At 42.1% G+C, this 13,065-nt stretch overlaps 1 protein-coding gene across 1 annotated transcript; it reads left to right on the forward strand.

Moving 5' to 3' along the window:
* The first annotated feature begins 639 nt into the window (after positions 1-639).
* pkp1a (plakophilin 1a) lies at positions 640-12,370 on the forward strand. Its single transcript, XM_040193976.2, has 15 exons — positions 640-1,052; positions 2,824-2,942; positions 5,418-5,588; positions 5,741-5,931; positions 6,181-6,322; positions 6,422-6,629; positions 6,907-7,075; positions 7,506-7,623; positions 8,315-8,482; positions 8,598-8,771; positions 9,129-9,282; positions 9,399-9,585; positions 9,879-9,963; positions 10,528-10,640; positions 10,742-12,370. The coding sequence occupies exons 1-14, from the start codon at positions 875-877 to the stop codon at positions 10,600-10,602; spliced, it is 2,139 nt and encodes a 712-aa protein (XP_040049910.2). The 5' UTR covers positions 640-874; the 3' UTR covers positions 10,603-10,640; positions 10,742-12,370.
* The last annotated feature ends 695 nt before the right edge of the window (positions 12,371-13,065 follow it).

Consider the following 13,065-nt stretch of genomic DNA (forward strand, 5'->3'; position numbering starts at 1 on the left):
CTTAACCTTTTATTAAGTAAAGTATTTAATATGAATTGTGACCTCTTTACAAAGTGTGCCTTATGGTAGTATTTGTATGTGATACAGCGATGTGCGATCAGCTGTGGCAGAGAAGTAAAGATCAACAAACATTCAAATTATAATCATATGATTCCAATCATTTCAAGCAATTGTAATCTAAATTGTTAAATGTGCGTCCTGTTCATAGGAGATATGCCAGTGGAAAGAGACTATTCTTATTCTGACATACGCACAGGTTTTCTCGTGACAGGAACCAACAATGTTCAGAAAGTTCATATGGTGGAGCAGTAGTGCCACAAAATAACTTTATATTTACATATTTACAAGTAGCAATACAAAAACGAGTTTCAATTAAAAGTCCTGAATCATGTATTGTTTTTTTCTATAAAATCTTAATATGTTAAGTCTTAACAGTGGAATGAAATATACAGTTTTAGACTTTGAAACGTTCTTTGGATAAAATAGAATAAAATGTAACAAGCATCTCAACCATACTTTACTTGGACAATTTTACTCTACTGTACATTGTGATTTGTCATATGTCTAAACTCTATGTGTATTGTGTAGTCTGTCCTGCGGTGCTGACACATCACACAGCGCCCTACGACAGGCGCCTATGCCCCGCCCCGCCCCTCCCCTTCCCTCCCCGACCCGCCCCGCCCCTCCCATCCACGCCCCGCCCCGCCTCAACGGGGCGCGGTCCCGAGGGTGTTCACCTCCTCTGCTAATGACACATTTGCCCCTCCTGGACACCTGACCTGGCTCAGTCTGCCGCACTCCTCTTCCCGCAGAGTCTGCACTCGATTTGGAAGCTTTTCTATTCTTCAGAAAAAGAAGGCGCCGCGCTGGGAAGATGATGGCTCCGGACCCGCTGCGTTCTGCCATGAGAAACCGGGGATTTGACGACACGTCGCTCGCCTTGCCCTCCGACGGCAAGCTGCACGCAGGAGCGCAGCGCGTGCTGGATCAGGTGCACACCATCAGGAGGAGCAAGTCCAAACCCGGCAGCAAAGACTCCGCGTCCCCAATAAGTATGGAGAATGTCTTTAAACGGCTGCATGTATTAGGAGAAGTACAATAGACAACTTTTTTATGTTTACTTCAGTGCATCGAAACAGGCTGTTGGCGCTTTTGCACTTCTTGGCAAAGTTTGTTTTTCCTGGTAGTTATGAGTCATACCGCTTTCCCAAGAGGTGTGTCATCCCGCACACCACTGCGGGTTTCCAGTGCTGGGAGAGAAAATGCCATTGGGGGGACTATAGTCATACCACTGCTATGGGCCGGATCGCTCGCTGCTATTTAACAAGAGCGTAATTTTTGCTTTTTGCGCCCCGTTATCACGCATCCTAGCGCGCATGGCACGGCGGTTTCACTCTGCCATGCAGGAATGCAGCCCTCGCGGGCTCCTGCGCCGTTTGTAAAATGTTGCACGTTCTAAAATCCTGCGCAGTTTTGGTACATTTAGCATTATCATGAAAAAAAGCAGGACAATATTCATGTGATAAAGCTAAATGTACCAAAACTGCGCAGGAACGTGCGACATTTTACAAACTGCGGTCCCCATAGTGCGCAACCTTCACGCAAGTTTTTAGAACGTTTAAGTCTTTCAAAACAACTGTTTTGCTTTTACTGCAACAGACATCACAAAGATCCACCAAACATTACGAAATGTGTTTATCTTGTGAAATTAGTGCAGCTCCCGTTGAGTTAGAATGAAGTGCTGGGACATGTGTTGCATGATGTCCATGCTATTTTACTGTGTTTAGCTTCAGGGGATTGTAAAGTTTAAGGAATAAGCATACCTCTGTTTACAAAGGGGGGTCTCCATTAACTATTCATTTCTATAGTGCAGAAAGAGAAATATTACACATCTGTGAGGCTCTTCAGCCAAACCAGGTAACATTGATTGATTTGCAAACCATAATCTCTTAATGGAAACTCTCAGACTGACATTTTGCCACAATATCTGTAAGAAGGCTCTCGTTCCCATGAATCACCCAACCAGACACTTTTATATGGATTTTTAACCTGTAAAGGGTTTGTGTAAATCTCTTTCTGATAACACGAACAGTAAAATTATTAGTTACCACTGATTACTTGTCCCATGCTGCCCCATGTTCCATGTCGAAGTGTCCCTGAGCAAGACACCTAACCCCCAATTGCTCCCCGGGCAAAAATGTGAAAAAGCCATGGGTTTAAAGTGTAATGTAAGTCGCTTTGGATAAAAGCGTCTGCTAAATGACCTGTAATGTAATGTAATTACTTGATTATGAACTGGGAGTGATTGATACGACACGATTTAAATAATGTTATTTCCGCTAAAGCTCTAATGAATAATTTTAAAATCTACTGACAAAACAATTAACTGCACTTTGGATGGATTTACAAAAATTAGGCCAATGGAAAACAATTTAATTCAGAATATGGCAAAGTTATAAAAATAACAAAGTGAGAGGCACATGGATATCACTTTTAAATAATATTTATAGAAGTCTTAATTCAATCTTTAATATTCCAACTGAATTAAATGTTTTTTGTGAAAGATTTTTTCGATTTATAAAATACAAGTAGGCCTAATGAATAGCAAGTAAAACGCACTGTTCTGCCCTTTCGACAGTCATTGGGGGTCTGATCACCATGACAACATTAAAGTGTTTGGGGGTGTGTCAGATGTTTTTGTTGCTTGTCATGCTGGCTTAGTTCCATCGTGTGGTTCATGGACTCCCAATCCTGCTGCCTTCTTCTTCTGCGTGTGTGACTCATTTATTTGTTTCGGTTCTCATACTTCTCATCTCTCAACAGGCCCGACTCCCAACAACTGGACCTCATACGAGTCCGGAGGATTCAAGTTTTCCCCGTCCAAAGCAAATGGCACCTTCAGCCGCACCAACTCCGCTGTGTCAACAGGCCACAGCAAAACGGTAATTGTTTTGTCTCGTGGGGGGTGTAGACACAGATGGAATATAATATTCCTAACTATGTTCTCATTAGGACGCACCTGTCCGTCAAAGGGGATTTAGGACATTATTAAATGAGACCTTTTACTGAACTTCAGCTGGTTGAAATTGTGTTGCCACTAGTCACATGGTTTGATGGTCAGCGTCTCATTGACCAACTAAAGGGGATTTAATTTGGAAATTGACAATTTTTTATTTTTTTTTCCAGTCTTGGGACTGAGAGTCCGGTTGAGTTCTACTCATTTGCAATACTGGACTCATGCACACAGGAGTAATGTTGACTCCATCGATGTGTTCTTGTGTGTGTGAACATGCGTTCGTCCTCGGTCGGCCTGGCCTCACATACTGACAGGGAGCTGCGGCATGTCGTGGGAGTGTGCGAACGCCAACCCCATGTTTATATTGTATTACTCCGGTTCTGTTAAGCTACCGCCAACTACAAAATGAGTACTTCAATGACCCGGTAACGGTATGTCTTGCCAGTTGGAAGCTGTCTTGACTTCCGTATATCACTTTCAATCAGTAAAGCAAGTATTGTATCATTCAATTAGAATGTTAACTATAGATGTAACAGAAACCCAATATTACTAACATGTTAAAAGGTGACCGGGTACTGTTCCAGTTAAGTTAATGCGTGTCTGACTTTAGGAACAGAAGGGTTGCCAGTTAAAGTACCCACGCAGATGCAGTGCGGACATTCTGCATTTTTTTTTTCTCCATTACCCTTCTAATTATAACCACAATGTTTTTGTTCCTAAATGCGACGCATCACTTCTTTTTGGACTGCTTATTTTCCATCCGTCCCACCTGTCCTTCCTCTGATGTGAGGAGCTTTATCCTATAAAGGGAGCATGAAGCTGAGAGTCAACATGCTCCGTTTCTTATCAAACGTGTTGTTAATCCTCCCTCCTTCATGACTTTGTTGCCTAGCGAGGACGGCTGGTAACTAAGCAACCAGTCCGCTTTGAAAGAGGTTAAACTCCCACAACCAGTGTCGGTTTTCTAAAAAGTTGAGAGGGGGGAGAGTGACTCATCATTAAAGCATTCGCTTGACATGTTCGGTTATTTTGCTCGGGCTATGCCAAGTATCGTTCCTGCTCTCATTGGCTAAAACAAGCTAAAACAAAGTCACAATAAATACATAAACACTGCGCAATTACATGAGATTTGGGTCCGTAGTGGCGTCGGGATTCAGCGGGTGCAGAGTCTGCTGTGACCTGCTCACACAAAGAACCTCTGTGAGAAACCGCTCGGCCGGCAGTCTGTTAACAAAACCGCTTCAGTTGGTCTCTAATGACTGATATTACGTTGCCTTGGTTTGTGTGATTGTTTGGTGCATTCCATCGCTTTCACCTCATCTCGAGGTATGTAGGCTTCGACGCGGGTCAAATTCCTTTGTCTTGGTGTATAGGGAACCTCTTTGAGAGTTCTTGTAGAGGAAAGGTGACTACATACTTCTTCTTTTTTTCTGTGACCTGGATTTTGTTACTGAAGAATTTTAAGGTGATGCAGTGATTTAGCATTGAAAGGTACTCCTGTTTGTCATTGCCAACAAAGACTTCTACTACTGGCAAGTGTACATATCCTATAATGTCTCATTGTTAGGGCTGTCAGATAGATTAATGAATTAAAAAAACAATGTTGTTTTATAATGTTCTAAGACTAAATCTTAAACGTAATGAGTAATCACTGTCTTTTAGACACTTGTTTAATTGTTAATGTTATTTTAAACACTTTTGATCATCTTGGAGACAGAATTCCACCTGGTGGAACATGTTGAACTAGCGGCGACTCCTGCGGGCCTCGTGCACTTTGCTCTCTCCATAATTTAACGGCTGTGCCAACAACCGCCCCACATTTAGCCAGAACGTTTTCAAATCACGGTTCGAAAGGGACACAGTGGTGGTCCTGCAGACTGTGTGCAAGGTAACGTTAGATGTGGAGATGGAAGTAGCTTAGCAGCTAGCTGAGCATAGAAGTGCTTTAAGTGTGGTACGTTTGCCACTCACCCTCCAGAGTAATTCCTCTGCATTCTCTGCTGTATGTCGCACCACTGTTTGTTTTACTTTTACCAATGCAAAAAGATCTCCATCGTTTCCGCACTCAAATTCCGGTTTACTTACGGAAGTAAAAAAACGTTAACTACGTTAAAATATTTTGTTGCATTAATCGAGGCCACATTAATCTCATAGATTAATGCGTTAATGTTGACAGCCCTAGTCATTTTCCTTCTAGTTATTACTGAGTATTTATCAAACACATTATTGTGTATTTCTCTTATGACCACACCAATGGCTAAACCTACCATATTGTCCCCAGGTCAATATTTGAGGTATTTGGTCAAAAATATTGTAATGATTTTATTTTATTACCATATCACCAAGCCACACATATGAAATAGTCCATTCAAAAACCTTGTCATTCATTTTTTCTTTCTAGGTAAATTCTCAGAGTCGCAGTGTGTTCGCTAGAACCTGGGGAGGAAGACATGTCACCAACTCTGGCATATGGGATCCACAAGTCTACAACTGTCCCCCAGCTTCCAATGGGTTGAAATCCGCTCGCAGTGACCCTGTTTTGGCGCCTTCATTTTCTGCTGCACCCGTCATGGTGATCAGTTATTTCTATGTCATTGTAGTGTCACTCACTGACATACCAGTCTTAAACAAATAACATAAGTTCCCCACAGTGCCATACTTACCATAGATACTAACACTGTGTTACGCTCTTTTTTTTTTTTTTTTTTTTCTTATTTTCTTTAGCGAGCCAAAGGCCAGGGGGTCCAAAGCCAGAACAACTTGCAGACTCGACAGAACAGACTCAGCACCTATTCTAGGACCAGCTTTCCGATTTCCACCAGCCAGAATGCGATCTTCCAGACACCCTCTGCCCAGGTTCACACCGACGGCAAGATGGGCACCATCAAACACTCCAAGATAGCGCAGGAATCCTCGTGAGTTCACCTTCTTTCCCGGACATTTTTGGGCAGATAGAGACATTGAAACAGGCTCAGGATAAGAGTGACATCTGCATATCAGCATTTCAGTTTTGTGCTAAATAAGACATTTGCCCTGAGCCATGGATATGTTTGCGTTTTGTAATATTACGTGACAAAAGAACATTGCCAATGTCTTTCAGATCCATCAAAAACCCAACTCCTAGTATCTAATTTCCAACTTTCTTTTATATTTTCCTGTTTCAGCAAGATGAACAGTGTTGTGAACATGTCAGAAATGACACTGGATCAGGCTGTAGAGTTCCTGTCTTACGCTGAAGAGTACCAGCAGTGTGGAGCCACCTTCATCCAACACAAAACCTTCAAAGACGACAGCACCAAACAGGAGGTTTGAGCACTTGCACTCAAATAAACCGTGCACTCTCCAATAAAGGAAATAAATGGCCACGTTTTCAACAAAGAGTCCCTCCACGTTTCCACATTACAGGTTTTCCATTTGGGAGGTATCCCTGGGCTTGTGAGCCTGATGCGGAGCCCCGCCCCTGGGGTGAGCCAGGCCGCGGCTGGAGCTCTGAGGAACCTGGTGTTCAAAGACCAGAAAAACAAGCTGGAGGTTCAGAACTGTGGCGGCATAGCGAAGGCCCTGCAGCTACTAAAGGAGACGGATTCTACCGAGACCCAGAAACAAATTACTGGTATGGTAATTTTTTTAATGGACCAGGCCCCTCAAAATATTGGGTACAAAGTGTTGCTTAGTTTACTAAAACTATGTTCTATTCGCGTAGAGAAATACATTTTTTATTTAGAATCTTTATCTGCTCCACTCTTGGCAATACATTTCTTCAAAAACACAAGGGTTTTTTCAAGAACAAATTCAACTTCAAACAGCAAAAACATGATTCATAGATGAAATACTCGGGCGGATTCTTTTTTTTTTAATGCTCATACTGTTGCTTATCTTGCCCCATGAAGGCCTGCTATGGAACCTGTCCTCTGCCGACGAGCTGAAGGAAGAACTCATAGCTACAGCTTTGCCTGCCCTGACTGAGAATGTGGTGGTGCCGTTCACCTGCTGGTCAGACAGCTGTGCCAACAACAACATACACCCCGATGTCTTCCACAGCGCCACAGGGTGCCTGCGGTGGGAACATTTAAATCATCAGTGCTGTTGCAAAGTTATTTTAGCAAATAAAAAATTACATTGATTAATTTGACAATTTTGGCAGACATTCATAAACAGAAAAGCTCTAATTCCCTTTCAATTAATTTCTGTTATTAGTTTTTTACTTGAGCATGTGACACACGGATTTGCATCCTTATTGACAGGTTGTCAGTTAAGAAATGTCATTGTTGTAAAAAAGGTTATCTTTGCAACTCACTTTCTATTGGTACTTTGCACTGCACGTCGTCCCTAATCTCCTTAACCAAGTTTGCTAACAGGGTGTGTTGGAGCAAGTTACGCGCCGGCCCTCACAGTTGTGTATCTGCTATTATATTCTAGACATGTTGTGGCTAGAATGTAATAAGTGTTTCCTTTTCGAATTTAAATGAATGATTGTAAATGTGTGTAGGAACCTGAGCTGCTCCCAAAAGAAGGAGCGGCAGGCAATGAGACAGTGCCGCGGCCTCATCGACTCCCTCATGAACTACGTCCAGTCCTGTGTGGCGGAGGAAAACCCTGATGACAAGGTAAGGTACATTTTTCCCTTTTCCCACAAAGATTTGTTTAAACCTAAAGCTTTGCCCACAGACTGCATCATCATTTTCTCTGTTCTCCTTCTCCTTTGTAAACTGACTACTGGCAAGAACTTCATAGTCCTAACTTCCAGATATTTAGAGAGATATGAATCCGATAAAGATCTGTTGACGTGTTCCTGTACAACATGTCTGATGTGCTTCTCACAGAGAAATGCGCTCTAAATATGTCAGGCACATGTACACATACACACACAGCGAAAGTAAACAAACTGACACATACGGTGAACGCACATGTATAAGCAGTTTGAAGGCGGAGTCACTGTTTATATATCCGGCTGCCTGCTCGTATGTGTACCCGCTCATTTGTGGAAGAGTTGGGCGTGTGCTTAATTCTATGTCTGTGCTAGTGCTCTGTAACACACGCTTCTTTGGAGTAGTAGAGTATGAGATGTGTGTGTGAGAAGCAGTGCTGAGCTCAGTAAAGCTTTTGGTGAAGTCTGGTTTTTTTTTGTACATATTTTTTTTTAAATGTATCATTTATCTTCAGCAAAAATGTTAATTGTATTTGCACAAATTTCTTATCAAACACACTGGCAAATGTACATAGATATGAAAAGTAAGTTATAAGATAGAACTGCTATGCTTTTAGGTGTATTAACAGTGTGGTTAACTTTTCCTCCAGTCTGTGGAGAACTGTGCGTGCATCCTCCATAACTTGACCTACCAACTGGAGGAAGAGTCCCCTGTCTGCTTCGACAAGTTCCGACCTTCACCACAGAGCCAGGCTGGGGGGAGGAAAAGCCCCACCATGGGATGCTTCAGCCCCAAGAGCAGCAAGGCTCAGAAAGAGGTGGCCATCAAACACCACACCCTGACCCACCAAGTTATTTTTTTTTACGTTGTCTGTTGAATTGAGGCTGCCTTCCCATTTCTAAACTCCTTTTTTAAAAATCTTTTCTTCACAGATATTCAACGGTGTTCTGGAAATGCCGGAGGTCAGCTCCCCATCAGGTGTGGAGGGGTTGTGCCATCCCAAATCCATGCAGACCTACTTGTCTTTACTGGGCTCGTCCCAGAAAGATGCCACCCTGGAAGCGTGCTGTGGTGCCCTGCAGAACCTCACTGCCAGCAAGGGAATTGTGAGTACAAAGAAGATGATTACCCAGCTTACCGTTTGTGTGTGGCGTCAACGTGCACTCGGGATTACATTGGATTCATTTATTAAAGTGGAGAAACGGCAGACACTGAGATGGGGCGGGAAGTAATGACACACACCGCCACGACTCATAACTGACTGGTTTTGTGAGAAAGGGTGGAGTTTTATTTCTGAGGATTTAGAAGACACGTGGGAAAAAAAAAGCACTCTGTGCGAGGGATAAGTAGATGCGTGCAAATGTTAAACACTTACAAAGTCCTCTCGATTTATTGTCACAATGTGAATAGCGGGAGATCCAGCTAATGTGTTTCCCTCTTTCGTGTTTATGCGTCCCTTCCAGGGGTCCAGTGCCATGAGTCAGATTCTGGTTCAAAAGATGGGGGCTCTGGTGCAGATACCCCGTCTTCTAAAGTCCCCCAACCGCAGCTTGCAAAAGGCCGCCATATCCCTGCTGGGTAACATGTCTCGGACCAGCAGTGTGCAGCCCACCATGGGTAAGGAAAAGCACGGAGATGTGGTGCTGACTCTTGTTTCCCACCCAGCAGAAACATGAATGTGGAGTTGGTTCACATGAAACTGAAGTGTGTGTGTCCTTTTGTCTTCTCTTTAGCAAAGCAGATCCTGCCTGAGCTCACCGACCTCCTCTCCTCCGGCCCACGAGAAATGGGAAACTTGGACGACACTATGATGACCGCTTGCAACACAGTCAGGAGTCTAATGTTGGCGGACACTGAGGTCAGCAAGAAGGTTATCAATAATAAACTGGTGACGTCCCTCGCTGACCTCAGCGAGAACGGGTGAGTTCATGTTTCTGTTAGCGGGGATAAACTGTAATATCGATAAGTGGATTTCTTTTGTGTCTTTCACATTTTCTGGCATTCCCAACAAAGGTGTATCAAGTAACCTTTGACTTTAACTTGTTGCAGTTGTTATTGCGGCCTTTGGTCAAAATGTTTTTTTAAATAGAAATTGGCCCTCAGTCAGCCTAATCTGCTTCTTTTTCTTACAATTGCGTGGGGTTTGCCTCAGCTGTATTTTTTTTTTTTCCTGCTCTTGTCTAATAACTACAGTCCTTCTCTCCGGCCTCTAGGTCTTTTCCCAAATCGAGCAAAGCAGCTTCCCAGCTGCTCTACAGCTTATGGAACGAGAAGAGTCTTCAAGGCGCTGTGAAAAAGGTAAGTCAGAAAGATCTGAATTGCTGGCGTTTCACTCTGTAAGACCGACACCAGACAAAGCTATTGTATCCTTGTTTTGGGTTTAAACTTAACACTTGCGTACAAGCAAACGAGGGTTTCGCCTCGGGCGCACACAATCACTTTCCCTTCCCTCCTGCCTCACCCATAAGTTAAGTGAATACAGAAAGTCACATTGGAATGTTGGCTGGCTGGTTTTCGATGCTCACTTTCCATTATGGGCGGAGGAGTAACCTATTGAAGAGAGATGGAGAAGAGGTCAAGACAGTAAGAGTCGTGAAAGGGGAGACGTGTGTGTGTGTGTGTGTGTGTGTGTGTGTGTGATTATGAGCTTGCATGCACGATATGAACAGCGACGCTTAAAATTCCACAAAGAATGAAATGTGGCGGCTGGTAAGAGATGGAAAACACTCCTCTTCTCACACTGCCATGATTGGCACAAGGCTCCACTAAGTTGCTGACACAGTACATTTGCTTTTAATTAGTGGTTGGGTTTGTTTGTCTGTGACACTTTTAACTAATATTTGTTTACTTTCTGATCCTAAGCTGGGGATGGCTAAATCACTTTTTGTGAACGACATCACTACAGCTGTGCAGAGGTCAATGCAAGTTATTGAGTGAGTGTGCTCAACGTGGAACAGAACCTCAGAGTCTGAAAGGTACGCTTTGTTTTGGCATTCTTGTATCTGGACATATTCCCATTTTGCAGAATGTGTGTCATGAGGATTCCAACCGTCTGTTTGTTTCTCCTCCCCTGCAGGTTTTCGCGTGTGTTCTTTCAGACGGAAATCAGCATGTTAAGACACTTCTGCGGCCACACCCTTGCAAAGGAAAGAGTAGAATTATATTATTCACATAATGACATAAATTAGGGTGACTCATACATGATATATATACTTTTGAGAGTATGCACCACGTATGTAAAACATTCATAAGACAGCGTTTAGTTTCCTGAATAATCCTGCAGCGGTTTATGTATTTAATTTGGATATGTTTCTGTCCGTGTATATAAAGAGGTGGATGTGTTTCTGTTAGACAAAGTGTGCATGTGCTGAAATTCAGTTCTTCTGGCCAGTGAGCTGCAGCAGTGATTTTGAAATAAATGGCATTGTTTTCAAATGTGCAGTGGGTAAAATCTGAAATATCTATTGTGGCTTTGAAGTCTGAGCAGCCAAAACCAAAGTAATAAGAAAAATTATATGAAAAACAAAAGGTATTTCTGATACCGTTTTTATTCGATAACCTTCTACATTCACTTGGATTTCTTTATCTTGTCCTGTTATTTGTTTCATTCTTTGATTTATTGAGTTTATTGTTCTATAAAACAAAGCTTTCTAAACAATTGCAAAAATGGATAAATTAATTGTTCCGCATTTTGGGAAACCTGTTTACTAGTTGATGAGAAGATACCGCTGTTATGTCGGTACATTGTAGGTGAAGGTTCAACCAGCAACCAGTTAAACTAACCGGAACAGTGAGTCAGGCCTTGTCCAGAGGTAACACCTATGTGTCCTGCGTGTCTTTATAAAAACTAATGTCATGTTTTGAGAATGTTCCCTTTGGCAGGGCTGTTTTTTTTTTTTTCCTGTTTTCTGAGCTAAGAACCAGTTGCTTATTCTTTGCCGTAACCTTTTGGTAATCTTGCCTATTGAAATGTAAAAATTGCATGGTATTGTATCTCCTTTTTTTCAATATTGTTCATACACTTTCATAAACTGAGGAATTGGAGAAAGTGAAGTAATTGACTAAGGTACATGTAACGCCAGCCAGTCCCATTCCCCTTGATTATGTATAGACAGTGAAACCGTTTAAAGTCTGACTTTAAATGGATCTGCAGTTGACCGGTTTAGCGGCTGGCTGCACACTGATCGTCTTTGAAGTGTTTGTTGATGTCATTCTGCAGCAGTTAGGAGATCATGAAAAGGTTGCACCCTTATTCATAGGTGTGACAAATTATGATCCGTGTGAACGGCTGAGGTGAGATGAACCGCACATTCAAATATATGTTAGAACATTTATTTTAAGTTTAACACAAACATTCAGTTCCTCAGCTAAAACGTTTTAAAGTTTTACGTACTGAAACACATTTTAAATCCCCTTAACTCACACAATGCATTTGAAAGACTGCATTACCAATCGCTAAAGCAGAGACCTGGGATGGTTGGCATCTGTGGGGGATTATCCAAGGCTACAATACACTACATCAGACTTTCTATGGTTGGAACGTATGTAGTCTTACTATGCATATATTCCTGCTGAGGCTCCTTTACCTCGTGGGAGGTGGATGTCAGTATTGCTTATGAATGTATTTTTGGCGAAATAGTTTTTGCGGCATATAACAAGGAGCTTTCCCTCTGTAAATAGAATAAATAACACCTTTTGAAGACAACATTGTGGTCTTTTTTTAATTGATTTTGCTCAAAGTTTCATACTCTGTGCATATATGCAGTGTATATAACCATTTTCTTGTACATCTTGAAGTAATCGAGCTCAGAGTTGTCATTCCAGCTGGTGTTTTCCGCTGTTTGTGCACGCCGCCCTTTGGGTAGGAAAACAAAACAAAACTAAAAAGCCTTTTAGTAAATTGGGTGTGAGGGTCTGAGCAAAGCCGGTTTGGTGAGATTTAAATCCCATGAGTAGCTAATGAATGTGCACTTGTTTTCACAAAAAAAAAAATCCATTGTTAATTTCTGGTATTCACAATATATGGAAAATAATTAATTTTGTGTCTCGGCAGCTTTAATCCACCATTCCTTTTGACTGAACCAGTTACACGAAACGATACATGTATCCCTCAGAATGAGTAAATCACTGACTGGCATTTCTCCTGGGCCCTCATGAATCACTTTCAACTGATGCATTCCTTCCATTAAACTTTCCCACCCTGTTTGTTCTGATGGGTCAAGAAAATGAGTGACGGAAAACAATAGGTGCAGTTCACTGACATGTTGACACCACGGTCTGCTGCTCGATTGGAAAAACACATCAGACCAAAATAATTTTACAAAAGAAAATAATTTGTGTACCAATTTGAACTAGAAATATTCTATGTTTAGTTGGATTTTGATTAATTTAGGATAAAGA

The sequence above is a fragment of the Gasterosteus aculeatus genome, chromosome 2, assembly GCF_964276395.1.
Source record: "Gasterosteus aculeatus chromosome 2, fGasAcu3.hap1.1, whole genome shotgun sequence".
NCBI classification, from domain to species: Eukaryota; Metazoa; Chordata; class Actinopteri; order Perciformes; family Gasterosteidae; genus Gasterosteus; species Gasterosteus aculeatus.

Bases quoted from the DNA above. Each gene is read 5' to 3' on its own strand.
- pkp1a (XM_040193976.2), top strand. From the start codon at position 875: ATGATGGCTCCGGACCCGCTGCGTTCTGCCATGAGAAACCGGGGATTT. The intron at 5,589-5,740 runs GTGATCAGTTAT...TATTTTCTTTAG, and splicing joins TTTCTGCTGCACCCGTCATG to CGAGCCAAAGGCCAGGGGGT. The intron at 8,483-8,597 runs GTGGCCATCAAA...TTTTCTTCACAG, and splicing joins GCAGCAAGGCTCAGAAAGAG to ATATTCAACGGTGTTCTGGA.